Here is a 22807-nt window from a genome sequence, read left to right as displayed (position 1 = left end):
ATACAGGGTGTCCCAATATTCCGGAACGTAATTTTGGATTCAAAATAAGTTTATTGGACACAATTTACCTCTATACAAAAGTGCTGCGTTTGTCCGTTAGGGGGCATCAAACTTTAAAAAATAAACACATTTTTTAAGATATTATCTGACCCATTATTCCGATTTGAATGAGATATGAGGTGCCTGTGTTTTGCTAAGTGCTTTAACATTTAACTTTTGAACGGGAAGGTTAAAAATTGCCTCCACCCCTACATTTTTTAGTAGAAATATTTTCCAGCTCCACCAACGACCGATTTTTTTTCATAAAATGGTCCTTTATTCTAGTAGCTATTTACTCCATTTTTGTCTCTTGTAAAAAAACCTGCATAGTATAATTTTTGAAGCATACCTACAAAATATACAGAGAGTTCCAGTATTCCGAGGATATAGAACAACTACGTATTTTTTTAATCAAAATAAGTGAATTGTACACAATTTACCTATACTAGGGTCGGTATTTCTGGTCTTGGGAGCCGATTTTCGTGTGTACGAAGAGTACGGTCAACACGCTTAGTAAAATAAGATGTAGGTACTGAATAAAGACAGAAAGCAAGTATTCTCCCAAGCGCGTGGATTAGCTCTGTAGCGTCAGATTAAGTGATTATGTAATAAATACTTCGTATTTTTGCTCTCTCCGACTTACTAGATTGCCATAGAGATTCACTCCAGTAAGAGGCGGCTATAGGGGAGCGACTTGCCTGCACGGTATAGTTTGCGCAAACTAGAAGGAACACTGTGCGTTGTCCACACAATGCAAGTAGGAGCGTACATTCAGCATTATTTTTATTCTGAATTTGTGGTTCCGTTCGTGGAAATGTCAAGTGACGAATTATTGTTTTTTAATTGCTTATTGTTAAAGAAAAAACAGCAAAATAAACGGTATAGATCGAAGTGGAGTAAAAACTGGCTTTTAAATAGAAAACCAGAAGTGTCTAGCCCGAGGGGGAAACCGCTGGGGAAGTTTGTTTACCCGTTTACCTGGATATTTGCTATGAAAATGAATATTGCACATGGAAAAGTCGAATTGTTCGTTTTATAAATGCGTTCGGATTAAATCGTTTCATTATTTTGTGTCGAAATTTATTGGTGCAGGTTTAATCGGCCTAATTCAATTTTTTTATTATTCGTCTGCAGAAATCACCCTGTATATATTGTATAAACTTGTCTAGCTTAAAAAAATAATAAATAATAGGATTACACATCTATTTGGAATGTTCTATTCAAGTCTGTGCTCTATTCAATAAATTTGTCAAGCGTAACAGGATTTGATTTTTAAAAATGGAATAAAAAAATAAAAAAAACTTGTTGAAAAGAGTTATTAAATTATAATCTGGTTCCGTCACTGAACAACAGTTTTTCGATAAAATTAAAAAGTTCGCCACTATATGGATGCAGAAGGACGGCTAGAGCATATTAAACAAATTGTCGACCAACGTTCCAATCTGTATACCGATGCAACATACTGTTGCTTTTAGAGTAGATTTAAATAACTGTCACATAGGAAGAAAATTACGACAAAAAATTTGTCGACCATATGATCGACTAAAATGACAAATAGTGGGATGACTCTGTTGAAAATTTAGCAAAAGTTAAAAATTGAGCTTTAACTCAATGAAAATATGCTTACAGTATACACCTTAATCTTTTCAAAGTACAAAAAGGGGGAAGTATGCGAGGAAGTACGGGAAGTATGGAAGAAGTAGGGGAAGTATAGAGGAAGTTTAAGAAGTATTGAGGAAGTGAGAGGAAGTAATGGGAAGTACGAGGAAGTACGAAGAAATATCGAGGAAGTATTGAGGAAGTATGAAGAAAGTCCGGTAAAGTTCAAGAGAATTATTAGAAATTAAAAAGAAAAACAGAAGGATTTCCTTATATAGAATATAGTTGATCATAGAATCTGATCCCTACTTGAGCTACTTGGGCTTAGAACTGCTTTAAGTTGCAATTTAAATAATACATTTTTTTGTCTACGGTTTTTGAATATTTTTTACAATTGGCAACATTGTGGTTTCGACTATACTAGGCAGCAATTCTCTCGCGTTTGTCTTCGAGTTTTGTTTTAAAAGTGAATATTTTAGGAATCTCACAAAGGGCCAGCTTATTGTTTGTCAGTATATTGTATGGATAATACTTTTACATACAGAGATGGTTTTACAAGTTGGAAATATTTAGAGCAGGAGGCTAATTGATATGGAACAAAAATATTAGGTTTCTCTTCAGTGGGCGATACGGGACTTTTGAAACTTTATTTTCGACGAGTCAGTTGACGAAAATAATGTCGAAACGTCTTCTGTAATAAATTTTGAGCTGATGGTGGATCAAATTTTAAAGATTAATCGGTATTGGGACGTTTTTTTTAATGCAACACCCTGTATTTTATTGTATTTTGGCTTCCTTTTTGATCGCTTTACTAGACTGCATATAAAGTTTTCAGTTGAGGGTTGGAACCTTTGGTGTTACACAGCAAAATAAAAATACTAAATCACCACAATACACCAAAACACTTTTACTTTTACACAGGACGCGCGTTTCGCTGCATATAAAGTGATTAAAAAGGAAACCAAAAATGCAATAATATACAGGGTGTTCCATTTAAAAAAATCGTATTCACCTACTCACTTTTTTGAGCCATCCTGTAGAAGTTAAAATATTTTCCTGTAATACATCCTAATACATAATTTAAGTTTGCCCTTAAACAAAATTCCTAACTTTTTTATTATAGGAGCTACAGATGCTCGACGCACTATTGCCGAACCCTGTATAGGTAGGATAACTGATAATCTAGTGAATGCAAAGTACAAATTACAGTTTTTACAACAATATGCAAAGCACGATTTGGGGGATTTAAATGGCCAAAAATCTAATGCTGGAAGTACACACTCGCCGAGGCGACCCGAGGTGCGACAAAAATAACGGTCCTAGCCAATAACAATGTAGATATCGTTAATTTTGTGTCGCGCCTCCGGTCGCCTCGGCGAGTGTGTACTCGCAGCATTAACGTGCATTCTCACGACTCGTGTACTTGACAAACATTTGTAATTGGTATACAGGGTATACACGGTGCGTCGGGCATCTATACAGAATTTTTAAGTTATTTATTATAGGAGCTACGCCGCACTCCCGCCAGACCCTGTATGCCAATAAAAAGTACTTGCCAAGTACACGAGTCGTGAGAATGCGCCTTTAGATGTCGACGAAAATTATTTTTTTTAAGGTCCTATAAATTTCCTTAGCAACGACCCTTAAAAACGATTTATTTAAAATTAGTAGACACGACAAAGTCAAAATACAAAATATTTATAAAACGTTAAAAAAATTGATTTGATTACATATTTTTATTCCAGTTTATTTTTGTATTTATGTAAGTAATATTTTGTAATTAAAGAATATATTTTTGAACAGAATAATTTGATTCAATGTATTCATTTTTTTATTATTGAAAACTAACTAAGCATTTTAGGGCATACATTTATACGAAATTTTTTACTTATATTTATCTGCAGAATATGCTGTCAAAGTTTCCGGAATACAATTCGGACCACCCTGTATATTATTCGTTATATTATTTGAACGCCTGTAAACAATTAAATTTTTGCTATTAGGGCTTTTTTATAACGCTGCCTATTTTTGGTATAATTAATAGAGATATATTTTGAATTACATATTTTGGTTTAACGGGAAAGTATTAAGGAAGTACGGGGAAGTATTAAGGATGTACGGGGATATATTGAGAATGTATGAGGAAATATGAGGAAGTATGAGGAAGTATTGAGGAAGTATGAGGAAATATGAGGAAGTATGAGGAAGTATTGAGGATGTAAAGGAAGTATTAGGGATGTATGAGGAAGTTTTTGCATAAAAGGGAAGTTGGTGTACAAAATTTAGGTCAGCGGTTTCCCCCTCGGTCTAGCCCTAGCAGTCAACTTTTAAGCTTGACCAATCAGGTTGGTTAGCGTGGTTATTTGAAGGGTGTTAATTCATTTGTGTTTGTCAAAAACTTTAACGTGATTGGTCAGGCTTAATAGTTGCCTGCTAGGGTTAGCAAACCAGCTAAGTTAGAAAACCAGTTTCTTGTACAGTTTGACAAATATAGAAAGAGACTTGGGGATAGCACCGGTCGCGCACACAATAGAGAGAGAACGCATTCGGCGGAAGAGAGATGCAGTTACGCTACGAAAAATCTGATTAAAGCAAATTTGTGGGCTGTCCACTGCGCATCGAGGGGCGTCTCTTATTTCATATTTCTCCCGTCTCTAGCTATACTTGTTAAGTTGTACGCATTTTTTCTGTTTCTATCGGAATAATATTTCGATTTTATCTTCCATAGGCATGGCAACGATCAATATATTTCAATGAAACTCATCATAAACTCCTTATGGGAATAAGTACGCATATCAGACATTTTCTGAGAGTTGATAAATACTAAAATAATAATAAAAAGTCACAAAACTGTAGTTTGAACTCGCTGATACCGTCTACATGTATGATATCACCGCACAAACTGGTTTGCGCAAACTAAAATCTTTAGCAGCGCGACGTTTACGCAGGCCGCGCTTGTTGGTTTGTGCGTGCTACCGTTTTACCGTCTACACACAGCGTGTTCCTGATACAAACAGGTTTGGCAGGTAAGCTTATATGCAGATAAACTCTATACATGTAAAGGCCGACCGAAGGCTTCGCTTGCCAGCAGGGTATACAAAAGTACTTCGTGTGTCTGTTAGTGGGCGTTAGGCAAAAATAAGCCCGAACGTTAATAAATTTAAAATTATGGAGCTTATTGTCAAAAATCATTTGTGATACTAATATAACATTCCATATTTTCGCCAACTAGATTATTAGCGTATACTAGATTTTATGCACCTACATAGCTTGATTCCAAGTGGGAACCAACTGGAAGCGAAACTGAAGAACCTGGAAGATTCCATCCGTAACCTGGAATGGGTATATAGACAAAAAATGTAGTAAATACTAGAAGGACCAAAAAAAATCGGTCGTCGGTGGAGTTGGAAAACATTTCTACAAAAATTTATGTAAAGGTGGGCGTAGTTTTTACCCTTCCGTACTTTTTTTTTGTTTTTTTTTGTAAAAGTCAAATATTAAATGGCTTAGAAAAACACGGATACCCCAAATCTTATTCAAATCGGAATAACGGTCCTTAAAATATCTTAAAGAATGTGTTTATTTTTTAAAGTTTGATGCCCATTTGTCTGTTAGAACAAGCGAAGCACTTTTGTATAAGTAAATTAGATCCCAATGAATTTATGCTTCTTCTTCTATGGAAAGGTTCTATGACTCTGGGAACACTCAAATCCCGATCCAATCCAGATATGGCCACTTGCCCTTACAACATTCAGCCAGCAGTACACTTTATTCGAAAACTCTGGTATATATAAAAGAAGGAAACTAGGATAAGGTATAAGACTGTACTGTAGCATGTCCAGTAACTGTGTGTGGCCAAAGCCAAATTATAAAATAGAAAACAAATTTCTTGCAGTATAGGTACCTATATAATAAAATTATATAAGAATTCTTGCCACTTAACTGCTTATATAGAAATTTAATTCTACGCTGTGTTTGTCATAATGTTTTCTATTTTATAATTTGGCTTGCCTGAAAAAAACCTTTTACCATCCTTTTACTATCGATAGTTGCGCCCCGGTGGTACGAAAGTACTACCATTGTACGCAGGCCGCTATCTCCCGTCCGGGACTTAATATCTAACCGACACTTTTCGACAAGTCGGAATTAACTATCTCTGCGCTGTGGTTGTCATTTTGTGGATCTGCCCAAGCTCACCTGATGATGGAGTAGGGCTCCGAAACCGGTAGTGAGAGCAGGTTGATCCACATTATGACAAACACATCGTAGAATTAAATTTCTATATAAGCAGTTAAGTGGCAAGAATCCTTATATAATTTTATTATATACCTATACTGCAAGAAATTTGTTTTCTATTTTATTAATATTAATAATGAATACCATTAAATAATGGCATTGACATTTTGACAATTTTGGAATATAAATTTAATGATAAATCCATTAAGAAAAAATGTACAACAATCCACCCAAATTTAACAGCTTTAATCGAAAATATAAATTTTGAAATCACTCTCTGTATATTTAACATTTTAATGAAATTGAAAACATTTTAAAAATATGCGCTATAACCTTTGCCAGCAATGTTATAGAAAAGATAGGAGTGAAAATTGATCTGACAAAAAGTTGAAAACAGTTGTTTACCCTGTATATAATAATTTTTTAATTTGTTAGTGGAATAAATAAGTGGTCTCAATTAGCGTTGTCCTTTTAATTTTAATGTAAGCATTCAGAACGTCAGATATTAGTGGTTCAGACTAGTGGTAGTTTTCAATTAGTAGAAAAAGTCTTCAAACTTTAAGCTTCATTCAGAACCTCGCAATTAGTGGTTTCAATTAGCGTAGAAGATTGTTCCTTTAATTTCAATGTAAGGATTCAGAACGTCAAAATTAGTGGTAGAGTCTTTTTCAATTAGTAGAAAAAGTTAACAAGCTTTTGACTTTTCCACTAATTATACTTCAAAATTTGCGAGGAATGTCATTTTGGCCTTTCATTATCATCCGTCAAGAGAAATTCTGGTTGAAAATAGAAAGTTGATTGTTTTATAAGCTAAATATTAGGCTCTCTCTATGGATACAACAATGACTGAATGAACCTATGACTACCGCAAGCTGTTGCTAGGATTATTCTATTAATCTTAATTGTATTTTTTAAACATTGTGAATGATCGTAAACTAAAGCTTAATTCAGAACCTCGGAAAGTGGAATAAATTCGTGGTTTCAATTACACTTTATACTTTTTAGTTTACTAACGTTTCCTAGCAACGGCTTGCCATAGTTAGTTGTATCCATAGAGAAAGCCAAATATTTAGCTTATAAAACAATAAATTTTTGATTTCTAACCACAATTTCTCTTGACGGATGATAATCAAAGGGCCAAATAACATTCCCCGCAAATTTTGAAGTATAATTAGTGGAATAGTCAAAGGTTTGTTAACTTTTTCTACTAATTGAAAATGACTCTACCACTAATTTAAATGTTCTGAATGCTTACATTGAAATTGAAGGAACAAACTTCTACGCTAATTGAAACCTCTATTTTATTCCACTAATTGCGGGGTTCTTTATGGGATCTTTCATTCCAAGGTTACAAAATGACATCATAAACGATATATGATAATAATAGTTATTTGTGTAACTAGTGCAAAAAAGACACATGAATTTTTCTGAGTTCATTTTAATTTTAATGTCGCAGTTTAAAAAATTCACTAAGGTAATTGATGGACAAACTTCATTTCCAGTAGTCTTTTGAATTTTATTTTGATTTCTGCTCGTGGAGGTCTCGGGTTCTTTCTCTTCACTTAAAACTCTTTTCCGGAATGTTTCTGCGAGGTATCCAGTACTGGTACTTGGTTTATCTTCCAGGATTTGACAAATTTTACAATTTTTTTCTTTTTAGTTAAAGTCGTCATTAATAATGTCACCACAAATATATAAAGATCTATCGAAAATATACAACAGCACCCTTCTAAAATGTAATTTTTCACAAAAATATCGGATTTTTATCAGACACTAAGAAATGAGAGGCAGCTTTATTCAAACAAAAAGCCAAATTATTTCACCAAGCTACATCGCCGCTGGGGCAACAACTAAACAAGATCTGGCTGATGTTATAAAATAGGTATGTGTAAACTTAATAAAACACTTAATTTTTATGAGAGAGTTTTATTAAAACTGTAACAATTCAATATAACTGTATATTATAATACTAAATATTATCCGCATTTTCAATGGATATTTCGTTTGGATTAAACGGTCCAGAAAATGGAGAATTTTCTGCATACCACGCTTTTTTCAGAAGTTCCTGTTTAGCCATATCATCGGAGGTTGGCAAACCCAATCTATAGCAATAATAATTTAATATACAGGGTGGTTCGAACTGTAGTCTGGAAACTTCGGCAGCATATTCTGCACATAAAAATAAGTAAACAAGTTCATCATTTTGGAGGGACTAGGACCTCTAAGACTCTGCGGTGATGAAATTCCTCTCTCGGGGGAGGTCAAGTATCTAGGAATCACGCTGAATACCAAACTACCCAAGCAGCATTTGGACGTCGGGACAATGTTGTGTCACGCGACCAAACGTCGGGACGCAACGTCGGCACAACCTCGTGCCAACCCTAGTCTGCACTAGTTTGGAGAATAATTTTTGGACACCGACGTTGGCTAGCAGCCTAATTTAGTATAAACTGCAACGTTGTTTAAAATCCTAATTCACACAAATACAAAACTATATTAATATGGCGTCTAAGTCGCGTTTTATCCTAAATTGGGATAATTATAGAAAAAATATTATTTTTATGATTTAGTTAGAGACATATGCCAGATGGCAGTAAAGGAAAACAAAACAAAATTATTTAAGTGTGGAGGATGTTTGAAGATCATAATTATTGAAACACTTTAACCGACTCTGTAACTCGTTGCCCAAAGTAAAAAAGTTAAACACAAACAACTTTATTGATAAATGTATTGTTTCTACTTTGAAAAATACTAATGGGCCTTAAAATTAAAGAAGTTTTAAAAAATTTCTTGAATTTTTTTTTAGTAAAATGAGAATAATTTATTCGCAGTCGAAAAAATTGTTTCCGCGTGTTTTTTAGGGTCAAATATTTCAAGTTATGTATTCAAAAAGCAGGAATTGCTATTTTAGGAACGAAACATTTTCTTATTCAACAACATGGCGGCTTTCACTTTGTTGTTTTGGAGATTAAGATGGAGTAGTTCGAGTAGTCGCATACTGGACTAATAAAGTCGCAGTTCAGCCTAAACAGGTAGTATACTAGTCGCAAGATTGTCTAATTTAGTCATCCTAGAGTCTAGCTTGTGCGCCCTCTATAATCTCAATAAACGAGGGAGTGGATAAAGTATCGGCAATATGTCGATGTATATTTAAATTTAGTTTTATATGTACCTTTCTTATGTCCCATTTTAATTAAGTTTTTTTTATAAAAACAAAAACAGCACTGAACTGTCTGACTGAACAGAAGAATGAAGTGAAAATTTAAGATTTAAGGTTATGGTTCAATACAGTTGCAAAAAGGTAGTGGCTCGACGTCCTACCAACGTAAGAATAAGGAAATCTAAACAACGTTGGAATTAGTAAAACAGACGACGTTTGCATAACGTTGGAATAGGTCCTGAAAGTGACGTCGGAAAACTCTTTATTGCCCAACATTGTAACTACGTTGTCGGAATCACCTAAAGATCACTTAAGCAAAAAAGGTTACAAGACAACGTTTATTCGACGTCGCAGAAGCTTTTACTTTGTTGTAGTACTAGTTCAACGTCGGCACAACGTTACAACAACGTTTACATTTATTTTAATACCCAAGGTACGGAGCTAACTATTTTTTGTAAGTAATCCAACGTTGTGTTTAGTAAACATGTGGTCGCAAATCGTGAAAATGCTACTTGGGTAGTCTGGAACCGACATTTGGAAAATGTCACAAGGAGGGCGGTGACCACACTAGCGGTAGTCAGACAACTTCATGGAAAAATCTGGGGCCTCAGACCACAGATGATGCACTGGCTGTACACTGGACTAGTTAGGCCTTCAGTAACATATGCATCCTTGGTATGGTGGCCTAAGGTAATGCAACAAACAACAATGCTCAGCCTCAGGAAGGTGCAAAGACGTAGGGGCGATGAAGTCAACGCCCACTGCATCAATGGAGGTGCTTCTGGACCTTCCGCCTCTTCACATAGTGATCCAGGCGGAGGCAAGAATGGAACTCTATCGAGAACAAAAGTGTTGTCTCTGGGAAATAGGACAGAAACAGGACACTTAAAGATGGGGGATTCTATCGGGGGACCTCTACTCTAAATGAGATCGGACCAAATGACCCTCTTTATCACTACCACAAACCATTCGAGGTGAACAAAATGGACCGAGAAATGTGGACATATATAACATTCCTTCAGAATGGACTAACCTGGTACACAGACGGGTCAAAGACTGTTGAAGGAACAGGAGCTGGAGTATTTGGGGAAAGACCAAGGGTAAGCTTATCCTTTTCATTGGGTAATTACTCAACCGTATTCCAGGCAAAATCTTCGCCATTCTACAATATGTGAGAGAAAACAATAGAAGAGCTTATTCAGGTAAGCTTATAATATATGCTCAGACAATCAGGCGGCACTTAGGGAGCCCAAAGGTATCGTCGAGACTCGTCTGGGAATGCCTAGGTAAACTGGGAGCTCTGGCACGAAGGAACAGAATTAAATTATTCTGGGTGCCGGGCCACAGCGGCATCCAAGGCAACAAAAAAGCCGATGAGCTAGCTCGGCAAGAATCATCGGCATCCTATCTTGGTCCAGAGCCAGTACTGGGAATACCCAAATGTATGGCCCGTAGTGCACTAAAACTCTGAACCAGGGAAAAGCAGAATGTCCACTGGAGAAACAGACAGGGGCACAGGCACAACAAGGTCTTTATCCAAGGATCTAGCTCTAAAATCTAAATAACTTTTCGTCCGTCTCTATATACCGAGTATTACCGAGTAAAAAAGTCAGTCAGTGTGTAAAATACATGTGATTATTGACAAAAATTATACATGTTGACTGTATAGTTATTAATTTGAAATAATAAACTTGAAATATTTTGGTGCCAAAGATAACAGAACCTGTTTTATCTTATTTCTTTCTAGAAAAATGTATGATTAGCTTAAAAAAAAGTTCCCATAATTTATAATTTCAGTCAAATATCTATCTAGTGTTTATTTTTTGTCAATAAATGACATGTATTGATTATTAAGAATCCTCAAGAAAAGACATTTTTTAGGTAGAAAAAGCCACAAATGTATATTTTTTTATTCAGTAGTGTAATACAGGGACGGACAAAAACTTATTACTCTTCAAAACAGTTAAAAAAGATGTATATGGCGCCCCTTACAAGTAAAAGTCAAATTGACATCGAAATCAAATTTCTCTTATTATAAAACCCCCAGACACCAATTTTCATCACAATATTGACTATAGTTCAGAAATTATTTGGAAAAAAGACGAAATAATAATTAAACTTCTACACCCTGTGTCTCCGAAACGAAGCATTTTAATTTATCATACTTACTGTGTAACTTTAAAAATAAATTTTTCTCGCACCTTGTAATGGAAATTTTTCATTTTATCCTTAACGAAAATGTTACTAGGTACTTATTTAAATTATTTAAATTTTAGAAGTAACAAATAAGTCACTATTCTATTTAAAATAAGATTTCAAACTTTAAAATTGACATTTCTCAAAACATAAAAAAAATTACCTTCCCCCTTTCTTCCCTGCACTCTTCAATATTACTAAACATTAAAATGAAAAAAAAAATAATGTCCCCTAACCATAAAAAACTGACGTCGCGCACGTGATCTTCGATTTTTGTGGTAATCACAATCAAAGATAAAATTTACGAACTTCAAGGTCATTATGTTATGCTTATAATTACGATTGCGATATATAAACGATCGTATCTAAAATAATGGTTTTAACTTTTATGATTGTGACAAAAATTGTGATTATGATTCCGACTATGTTGTATAAACCCCCCATTATTTTTATGTGCAGAACATGGTTCCAAAGTTTCCGGAATACAGTTCAGTTGGTTAGCTTACTAACCAACCACCCTATACAGTAAGATAATTTTATTTTGTTCTACCTCTTCCTTTCTTGATTCCATCCCAGCTCTTCAATTTTGGCTTGTGCATCCTCAGGTAAGTCTTCAAAAGGCCTTGAACAATCTAGTTTTGTTATATCCAATCTAAAAACAAATCAATAGGTCTATAAAAAACTACTATTTTGTCTATTTCATATAATCACCGGTTCTCAGATGTAATTAAACGATCCCACCAAATTTCTTTGCATTTGTCTAAATGAATGTTAAGTTTTCCTTTATCCACAGACCAAATTGCATTAGAATATTTACATTTTTGACATAATTCTCCTAAAATATAGAAATATTCAAAATACCCTCCCATCATCTAATTTATTTCATAGTTGTTAAGTAGTAAATATAGATATCTAAAGGCGGACTCTGACGACTCGTGTACGTGACAAAGAATTGTGATTGGCATACAGGGTCCGGCGATAGTGCGTCGTAGCTTGGTCGTAGCTTCTATAATAAATAACTTAGAAATTTTGTACAGATGCCCGAAGCACTAGTGCCGGATGCAGGACCCTGTATGCCAGTAACAAATGTTTGCCAAATACACGAGTCAAGAGAATTTATCGTTGTACTAGCGTGTACCAGCGACTTCGTTCGCGTCGAATTAATCATTTGTAATGGTGATGATAAAACAAAGCAAGAATTTCCATTAACATACAAACTGGATAAAATTTTCTCACATTTATGTCAGCATGAGAAAAACAATATGGCGATATTATTATATAACTTGATAATATTTGAGGGACAGTTTCATCTCGTTGGAATTTGACTTTCGAAAAATCCGTTTGCCAAAAATAAGCTTTTTACGTCAAGCAGTTTAAGCAGAATCGTAGTTAAGAAATTACCCAACTTTTTGGAACACCCTGTATGATCTTTTAAAAAAATTCAAAATATATAAACCAAATAAATTATGATTGTCTAAGCGTTTTCCCGAAAGACTAACCGTTTTTTAAATAACAAATATTGTAATATTTGAGGGGCGTTTTCACCCTCTTGGAATTTGAGATTCGAGAAACCCCTCCTTATCGAACCTCTACACCCCCAGTCAATCCGTTTGCCAAAATCAGCTTTAAACGTCAAGCAATTTAAGCAGAATCGTGATTACTTAATGATCATATTTTATGAAACACCCTGTATAAATTTATAAAAAATCTTAAAATATGTAAAACAACAAAATAAAATATACGTGTTTAAGAGTTTTTCCGAAAAACTCACCGGTTTTTAAAATATTTTAATATTTGGGGGATAGTTTCGCCCCCTTAGAATTCGAGTTTCGAAAAATCCCTTCTTATCGAACCTGTACACCCTAAAGTCAATCTGTTTTCGAAAAATCAGCTTTTTACGTCTAGCGCTTTAAACAGGATCGTGATTAATCAATGACCAGATTTTTCGAAACACCCTGTACATATACATTTTTAAAAAATCTTAAAATATGTAAAAAAACAAAATAAAATATACGTGTTTAAGCGTTTTTGCAAAAACTTGACCATTTTTTAAATAAAAAATATTGTAATATTTGAGGGGTGGTTTCACCCTCTTGAAACTGGAATTTCGAAAAATCCCTTCTTATCGAACCTCTACACCCTAGAATCAACCTGTATGCCAAAATTGAGCTTCTTACATTGAGTGGTTTGAGCAGGATCCTGATTAATTAGTATGTCAGTCACTTAAGGATTTTATATATTAGTATAGATGATTTATTTTTGTTTAAAATTTATATAAAAATTATATTGAAATAATATGACAAATATTTTCAAAATAATAAATACACGTATTAGTGATATCTTGATTAAAAAATTTTAATAGTCTATATTTTTAGTAATTGTTGTCAACGCAGCGAAAAAACGCTCCAAGCTAGCTTTCATCTCTAATATCGTTCTGCGCATGCTCAGTAGCGTATTTAGAGAGAAAGATAGGTTTATACGATAATCTTGTTCTAGAAAAAAATAAATAGAAAAATGCATGTGATTGTCCCGTAAAAGTCGTGTGTAATATCTACATATGGCATAGCTTTATCTACGAAGTTTATAAGATCTAAAGGAACGACAAACGGACGCCAATGCGTATGAACTCGATTTTTACGTGGATGCATAAACGCCATACGATTAGCATTAAAAAAGATGTCTTCAACATCCGACATGCCATTTTCAAACCTTCTTTATTGCACTTATGAAACGTTCAATAGGTTTGTCTTTTCTGAGGACATTACCCATACAGCACGTCCAAATGAAATTACGTTTCTACAAGGGAGACACATGAAAAACAAAATATGTTAAAGTGATCCTAAGTGTTCATCTAGTTCTAACATATACATATGAGATACACGCAGGTTTATATTGATAGAATTGTGTGATACAGTGTTTACTAGTTGTATACCGTGTGCACACAGGATTCTAAAGAGTTTTTGTAACGTAACAAATAATTATTAAAATAATGAAATCTGACGTCGGTATATGAAACATACAATGTATAAGTCATACGTATGTGTGATACTTCGTATCATAGTTGTGCTTATAGTACACACCTTGTAAAAATGTGACGTATACACATAATATAAATATCTATATAGACACTTTGTAATAGTGTACTGTTGTGTCTACATTCTAGCATGAAATGAAGGTGTGCGCACGCGCGGATAGCCTCAGCGTAGATACACCGACCAAGTGTATCTTATGTGTACCTTTCTCCTTTCTAGCAGTGGTATGTGTTAGCAGCTATTATTGTTTTATCATTCGGAAGCTCTATATAAATGTTCTGTTTGTGTGTAGTTTAAAAGAGATTTAAAGGTAAGCACAAGTTTTTAATTGCCTTGTTACACCTTCCTAAGTGTATTATTAATATTATAGTAGCGACTTTTCCCGTACTCGATACCCAATTTACCAAATTTTGACTCCAATGAATGAAAACTCCAAATATTCTCGTATAATGATAAAGAGGTTAGCTCTGCAATATAATTTTTTTTAATTTGGAAATAATAAAAATCTAAATAGACCAGAGAAAGAAAGATTTAAACACTTCAAAGAACTTCTTACACTGATATTCGGTAAGTTATTGACGGATCAATATACAGATATGTTTAATATTCAATAATCAGTTTCATATAAAATTTAAGGGTGAGATTGTTAATCTGGAAATAAAATACAACAAAGTCCAACAGAGTGCTCGATGAATGTGTATGCTAACAAACCAACTGTTTGGAAGGAAAAGAGGAGAAAAAATTACTAAACGAGGTCCACCAAATCGTAGCGATATACCAGTGTAACCATTTTAGTATGTTGTTGTAGTAGGTACTTATATTGTTAATACATTTTGATACAAATTCTGTTCTTTTACAGTGTTTTCTATTGAAAAATACAAAGTTTTGCCTTCCTAATTTTCGTTCTAAAAAGATATAATTGGGATCATTGAATAAATAATTCTTAAAAAGAAAAAGAACGAAAAGTTAGGCATCAGAACTTGTATTATTTCCTAAATTCCTTCATATAAGAAGTAGTTTTATCTAGCACAAGATGGTTAGGTATACGAAGCAAAATACATACGTATACACGCGGTAGTCACAACTGCAATGTGTAAACAGAGTTTAAACGTAATACACAAGCACTATGTATCCTACGGCACACTGTGTATCCCTTACTTTGTGTATACGTAAATGCTATACTGTGGCTACATTGTGAGGCGGACGTTTAACCTTTGTGCATACGTGTTGAACTACAATGTGTAAAAGTGGCATATTTACATCGGGGGAATTGTGTCACCCTGTGTCTGCATCTAATAATGTATACACATCGTAAATGTGATTTTATGTGCTGTATGGGTACTTTGCGCATGCGCGTTAAAGTTGCACGTATTTCCAAAAAAATCAAACTTTTATAGCATGATACAAAGAATAGAAGGTATGATCGATAGCGGCTCCAATTTCGTTCAGTTTGCCAATCACCAGTGACATCATACGCCATACAAAAAATATCCATAAAAAATGTTTATACCTATGTGACGGATTCATCTCTCCAAAAAATCCTATATGGGTATTTCGCCACTGCAAGAAAATCTACAAAATAATATATAGGTATATATATTATTAATTAATAGTTATTTTTTGTAAATACTTCTGCGTTAATCCAAACGGAAACTACTTGTCAGAAGTTAGGTTTACAGATATACAAATTTGCCTAACGGACAAAAAAATGCCTAACGTTTCGGAAAGTTTATCTCTTTCCGTCGTCGGAAGTAAAAAAAATACAAAGAATAAAGAAAAAAACTATTTAAAATATTTATTCAAGACCACTTTAGTTTTTTAAAACAGATACGTCTACAAAAACCGTGGACGTTCTAAAAAATAACTATTTTATTTTGTAGATTTTCTTGCAGTGGCGAAATGTGGATGCATAAACGCCATAGGAGTAGCATTAAAAACGATGTCTCCAACATCACGACAGGCCATTTTCCAGCTTTCTTTATTGCACTTATGAAACGTTCAATAATTTTCTCTTTTCCAAGGACCTTACTTTGCACATGCGCATTAAAAGTTGCACGTATTTCCAACATAATCACAATTTTATACGGTTTAAAAAGTGTAAATTATACCTATACTAGTTGAAGCCTGGCGCATCTGCCACGACATAAGGAAAAAAAAAATACTATTTATTTTTTTTTTAATTAAATTAAAAACAAAAAATCCGGCGACGACAGTTTTTAGAAGAGCCAATTAGCTATCTTTTAGTAAAAAAAGCAACTTTCTAGAGCAAGTCGTTACTTCAGTAGAGACGACACAGATAAACATTAGCATTTTATATACTATGTAGATTGTTATGGAAAGCAACTTTTTATTGTCATCATATTGTCATAATCATATGTCATAATCTTATTACCATTGTGTAACAACGTTTGTTTTTTGCATTTTTTATTTTAAAAATTGTATCAATTACTCTTTTATCGATCGCTTTTATACAGCCAAGGATGCAAGTGTGTTCAGTGAGAAGTTAATTTTAAGTTTGTGCAATTATATTTCTTTTTTTTTTTCGTTGGACTTTTTAAATACTCTTTAAATACTTTTTACTACTAAATAGTAAAAATGACTAGAAAATGTTTGGTGTGTGGAAGTTCTAATATGAAGGTCCCCGAATTATCTTTTAACAGGCAAGTAAAGTATTCAGTTGTTCTTTTATTTATCTTAAACCACACATATTCTTCCTGGTTAGATTTCCTAAGAATATTGATATTCGTTCGGTGTGGCTAAATATATTTTTTATATAAAACAATTTTTTGTGACAGTACACATTCAATTTATTGTTTAAATATATGCATTTTACAAATTAAATTTTTAAAATTAAAAAGTAAAACCTCTGAAGGCGGGTAAGGGGACAAATAACTCACAATCTTTAAGATGTTTATTTAAATTTAAATGCTTCAAAGAAAGCAAAGGGGCGACATGTTTCGGGACTTAAAACTTCCCATCATCAGGCCCAGAAAGCTGAAACAATTACAATCAGAATAATAGAAAATTCCAATAGTCTCTCAAGGCACAATTCAAAGAAACTTACTTAAATATTAGTCAAATGTATTTTGAGGGATATTTTTTTTTATTTTTTGTATTAGTCATGTTAGTTAAGAATTATATGATTATTTTAATTTGTATATGTAGATATTTAATTTTGTAGGATAAATTTTTTAGTTATGTTAGTTAGGAGTAAGTTAAGAATTGTGTTTATTTTTATTAATTTGTATATGTAGAATTTTAATTTATATTTTAATTTATATATGTAGAAAATTAAGTTTATTTTAGTTTAATTTTTAGAAATTTATTTATTATTTTAATTTAATTAAACTTGTGTCCTTTAAAATAAAAGCATACTCACACAAACCCTAAGAAGTACCACCACTCGGAAGAAATAAAAATAGTTAGATTTGTTAACATTCACATATTTCTCTCATTGTAATTAGAAATTGTATAACTTTTCAAAAGGGAAACATTTCGTTGTAATATGTACTCACACTGGGTTAGAGAACGTTTAGTTTTTTTTTAAATTAATATTCAAATTTGGCACGCGGACGATAGGTCCTCGACAAGGATAGATAGAGCATGCGTAGCGTAGGAACATGCGGTGCTCCTACCGCGTGTGCAACAAAGAAAGAAGATAAATGTAAAGCGGCCCATACATTATCAAACAAATTACGCAACGCAGGCTGTTGCGCAACGAGTTGCCAATGTGTGGTAGTGTTCGATGCGTTGCGCAATTGTTTGATGAGTTTTAAGAATGTTTGAATTCTTTTGTGCAACAGGAATGTTTGCGCAACGCGTTGTGTAGTGTATATGTGTGTTGCGCTTCGTTGTGCAGTATTTTAGTTCTTTCATCCAAATTCTTTGTTTTCTTTTTCGTTTTTTGGTATCATCGACATCATCTAGGGTATATACGATAATAATTGACGCAATGGCAATTGAGGACATGATTGTTTCTCAAACAATGCACAACTTTTAATAAAAAGTTTGATCAAAATTTTACTAAGTGCATGAGTGATGCAGTTGTGCAACGGAACATTGTGCATCGCTTTGTTGCGCAACTTGTTTGATAGTGTATGGACCGCTGAATCAGTTGTGCAACGCAACGTTGCGCATCGCTTTGTTGCGCAATTTGTTTGATAATGTATGGGCCGCTTAAAGCTTGATTTTCATGCATCTGTTGTCCGACGATACGATGATACGATATTAATTTTATTGGTTGAATTTAAAGGCTTCGATTGGTTAACCGTTTCTAACCAATCGAAGTTTTAAAATTCAACCAATAAAATTAATATCGTATCGTCGGATAACGGATGCATGAAAATCAAGCTTAAGTCGTTATGTTTGCGACAGTTGTGGCAAAGTTTACGTCAGTGGCGGCTCGTGAGTATATAGGAAGGTGAGTTGCGTCTAGCCGTATCGTGCAACTCTTCAACTCCAACCCACAGTTCTCGCCAAATTTAAATCGTGGGTTATTTTCTTGCCTTTTATTATAAACTTGTAACTTTCGAGAGAAAGGTGAGGTTATATGCATCCGTAACGCGTCGTCCGTCGCTACAGCGCTGTCATCGAGATTGAACTGTTTAAACGCGTCCGTTTTGGCGCGTACGGCGCGATCGTCAATTGTTTAAAATAGCTTGACATTTTATTTTGTCGTTACAGATAGTAAAACTTTGTAGTTTTTTACAAGTAAATAGTAAATAATTTATAAGATAAGTGTTAAATGAATATAATGGAATCAACTATTAAAGTAAGAATAATTAATATTCCTTCCATGTAGTTTACCATTCCATATCACTTCCATGTAGTTTACCATTATGATTTTAGATTGTTTATATGTGCAGTACATGCAAAAATATTTATTTACATGGGACTGTTCATCAGTGCCAGGATAACGGCGAAGAAAATAGAACAACAAATAACATAGATGAAATAGAAGAAGGAGAAACGGAAACCGATTTTTTTGATATCAATGAACTTTTGATACGGGAGATATCAAAACGACGTCCATTATTCGACCATACTTTCCCATAGTGGAACGTTCAAAAAATCAAATTAATCATTTATGGCTCGAAATAATAACATATTTAAAGATAAAGATCATATTTGTGATATTAGAAAATATTTTATACCTATTTTTATAAATTTACATAGATTATTATAACTTTGGATGAGTTGAAAAAGCGCTGGAGGTACATACGCGATCGGTATGTCCGATGGCGGAAAATCGAAATGGAATATAAAAGAAGTGGTTCTGGAGCAACACAATTAAAGAAAAAATATAAATATTATGAATTATTGGGTTTCTTAAACGACACATTAGAACAACGAAAGTATGTATTAGTAACATAAAATGTATTTTATGATTTTTAATATTTTTTAGAACGACGTAAAGTAGTCTTCTGGAAGATACCACTTTTATAAATAATGTGCCAGATGAGGTGCTACATGGTAAATATTTAATATTTATGAAACATACACATATTATGTACCGACTTAAACTTATATTTTCCAGATGACTTCCTGAGTCATGCATACGAGATCGAGACTTTGTCGCATTTTTCAATAGTCAATAGTCAGATGATATAAACTAACAATGAAAACACACCCAAGCGTCAAATATCTCGCCTCAACCCTGCGATCGAGAATGCGTACGACCGGGGTCACATGATCTTAAATCGTCGCTGCTCATAGGTAGGCAATTCAATTAGGTTGTAGGCAATTTGTTAAGGTTGTTGACGTTTTCTTATATTTCTCATATTTATGTTTTTATTTTTTAATTTTGACATTGATTGATGTTTGTCAATAAAATTATAACCCTAAATCAAATGATAACAATTTCTGAAAGGAAATTTTGACATTGATTGAGGTCCGTCAATAAAATTATAACCCCAAATCAAATGACAATGTCAATTACTAAAAAGAATACACAGTAATTTACAAAATGCCTGAACAAACTATATACCTTCAAGTAATATATCATCTTTTAATCGAACTGAAATGTGATTTGTTGATATTTTAACTTTGAAGTCCTTATATCTGAATAGGTTGGGCAACTTTATAGTTACATCAATATCAGAAATAGTTTGGGACCAGCAATAATTGTTTACAACTGCTCCATTATAACTTTCACAATCTGAGAAACTATTCAAATAAAGAGAACATGAACTTCGCTCTGAAAACTCTGTCAAACTGTTATCTAAAACAAAATATACATATTAGGTATAATAATAAGGTAAAAAAGCAGATCTTTCTTCCCATTCTTGAAGTTGATATTATTTACCTGTTGCATCATTACTCAGAATAATTTCATTTTCAATGGGAATCTCATTTTCTTCAAAAATGATTTGATCATCACATTTTGGTTTCCATTTATTATACAAATGTTTGACCAAATTCTCAGCCAATCCCTCTGGTAACCCAACATATGAATCATTGTGACTTGCTGTATAATAGAAATCAGTCCTATTTAAAATACAATATTAAAAAAACTATCTAATATATAATTTATACATTTATACCTCCGTTGGAGAAATCCAAATATGCTATCGAAAAATTTCGGCAAAGTTTTACAATCTTTTAACATATTAAATAGTAATTCATCGTGATTACCCGATTCTATTTCTGACATACCTGCCTTAAAACTTAAATCACTTGATTAGAATTACCCTATTAGCACAGTATGTAGTACCTATAATGTGCCTTTTATTTCTACAATTAATGTAATTATTCTACTGTAATATTAGAATCACAATAAACGCGAATATTAACAAAAAAACAAATCAATTAATTCATCATAAATAAAATACCTACCTCTTATGAAAGCTCATTAAATGGTAACCCAGAACAGAGCCCAGAAAAAGGGCAAAAAGGGTTGTTTTGTTGTTTAGGTTAATTATAAAAAATTATAGGTTAATAAATATTTACCTGGTCAAAACATCTACTATTAGAGATGTGTCGGACATAAGCAAATGAGTCGAAAGAACTATTTGGTGAAAGAAACGCTTCTAACCATAGATGGATAGACCCGCGCTACGTGCTAATACGACATTCAAAGAATACGACCCTTATCCCGAGATCTTGCCCGAGATTAATCAAGGATAGGCGTTGGTAAAGGTGTGGATCCGGTGGCTGACCTTGAAGCCCATATTTGCTACATTTGATCATCGATACTACGCAAGCGCACATCGTCGTTTATTTTTGAATTATTTGCAGTTGAAAATTTTTTTTTGAGTGTTAATCAATAATATAATAATACAAATTCTATAATTAATTTTATAATTTCAGCTTTATCTTGATATCCAAAATTAAGGTAAGAAAGATAATGAAGATTGTGAAATGAAAGTATTATGAATATATAAAATTGTAATAATAATAACATATTTATTTATATATTTACATTAAAATTAAAAATGATCGTTTACGTATTTTTTCTTAATGGTTTTAAACTTATTAGAATTATTTTATTTCTTTCAAGTTATTTAATTTCTAGTTATTTACAGGCAACAATAGTTTTGATTATATGTATTGATGTATTGAAGTACTACCATGACGAATCTTATAGAACAATACACGTCAATGGGAGATAGAGGTAACATTTTACCTATAATGTTACTAATAGGTATAATATACTTTGATTATAATGTTTGTATCATAATTTCCATGATAATTTCTTAAAAATATCAAGTTAATGGAATAATAGCAATTTTAGACATATATTTTATCGAAGAGTGTGGTGATAAGACTAAAATAAGCTTTATGTTTTATCTTTTTCTCTTTAGAAGGGAGATGGTTTGTGTCGTAGAATACATTACAGTATTTAATATCGTGTATTTTGATATTCTTTTCTTAATTTACTGTAATTCTTGTTTCCTTATTTCCTATAATGCCAAATCTTGACAATATGGTGAAAGGTTGAGTTTTGATCTTATTAGTTTTATACCTGTGTTTATACAAGACCAAATTAAGACTTAGTTAGTTTGGGATTTATATTAAGATCTTTCTTATAATATTTGTTATGTCTTAATCTTAATACTATATTATAAAATAGGTAAATGTTAAAATATCTTAATTTTGCATATCCTATTCCATCCTTCCATTAGGAAAAATATGGTTTATAAATCATATATGCTATTCTAAATTAGGTGTAAGAATAGAGAAATCTTAAGGTAGCAGAAAAATTAATGCAATATATATATAAGCAGAGATTAAACAAGGTAACTGTTAATGTTGCTGAAGCTGATTCTACAATTTTAATTACGGAGGCTAAAAAGGCCTTTTAAGGCCTCCGTAGTTTGATGGAATGTTAACAAAAACTATTATGAACAAGACATGGAGCTACAGCATTTAAAAATTAAAAAAAAAAAAAACTTGGGCACTTCCCTTTTAATTTCCCGAATTTTTAATAAAGCCCTTTTAAACGTTGCATAATAATCTAGAGCAATTAGATTAATTATAGGAATCTAGAGTTTTATTTCTATTTAATTTTATTGACTATGAAAATACATAATAAGCGTTCACGTTG

The 22807-nt window shown here is 32.9% G+C and overlaps 1 protein-coding gene and 1 long non-coding RNA gene across 5 annotated transcripts; one reads left to right on the top strand and one right to left on the bottom strand.

Annotated features, from left to right (window-relative positions):
- The first annotated feature begins 7309 nt into the window (after positions 1-7309).
- LOC115874942 lies at positions 7310-7790 on the top strand. The gene is made up of 2 exons (XR_004048931.1): positions 7310-7480; positions 7535-7790. It is a non-coding gene; the product is annotated as an uncharacterized LOC115874942 (long non-coding RNA).
- A 6-nt stretch (positions 7791-7796) lies between these two features.
- On the bottom strand, positions 7797-21353 carry LOC115874941 (nudC domain-containing protein 3). Of its 4 annotated transcripts, none has more exons than XM_030890247.1 (7): positions 21211-21353; positions 20805-20927; positions 20567-20748; positions 20249-20482; positions 11942-12065; positions 11781-11882; positions 7797-7976 (listed from the first exon to the last, which is right to left on the bottom strand). In XM_030890247.1, exons 1-7 carry the CDS (start codon positions 21246-21248, stop codon positions 7844-7846), a joined length of 936 nt encoding a protein of 311 aa, XP_030746107.1. In that variant the 5' UTR covers positions 21249-21353; the 3' UTR covers positions 7797-7843. The 4 variants fall into 4 exon arrangements, with proteins under 4 accessions (XP_030746107.1, XP_030746108.1, XP_030746109.1 ...); XM_030890248.1 differs by having other exon boundaries at positions 21097-21221; XM_030890249.1 differs by lacking the exon at positions 21211-21353 and adding an exon at positions 21097-21192 and having other exon boundaries at positions 20805-20994.
- Positions 21354-22807: the final 1454 nt, after the last annotated feature.

This window comes from Sitophilus oryzae, unplaced genomic scaffold (assembly GCF_002938485.1).
Source record: "Sitophilus oryzae breed Bouriz unplaced genomic scaffold, Soryzae_2.0 scaffold_1307_pilon_pilon, whole genome shotgun sequence".
Taxonomy (NCBI): Eukaryota; Metazoa; Arthropoda; class Insecta; order Coleoptera; family Curculionidae; genus Sitophilus; species Sitophilus oryzae.
This window is presented reverse-complemented; position numbering and strand designations above follow the sequence as displayed.

What these genes read in the sequence shown, in the direction of transcription:
- LOC115874941 (XM_030890247.1), bottom strand. Translation starts at nt 21,248, where the DNA reads ATGTCCGACACATCTCTAATAGTAGATGTTTTGACCAG. An exon ending in ATAGTAGATGTTTTGACCAG is followed by an intron (nt 20,928 to 21,210) that starts GTAAATATTTAT and finishes AAGTGATTTAAG; the next exon opens with TTTTAAGGCAGGTATGTCAG. An exon ending in TCTGAGTAATGATGCAACAG is followed by an intron (nt 20,483 to 20,566) that starts GTAAATAATATC and finishes ATTTTGTTTTAG; the next exon opens with ATAACAGTTTGACAGAGTTT.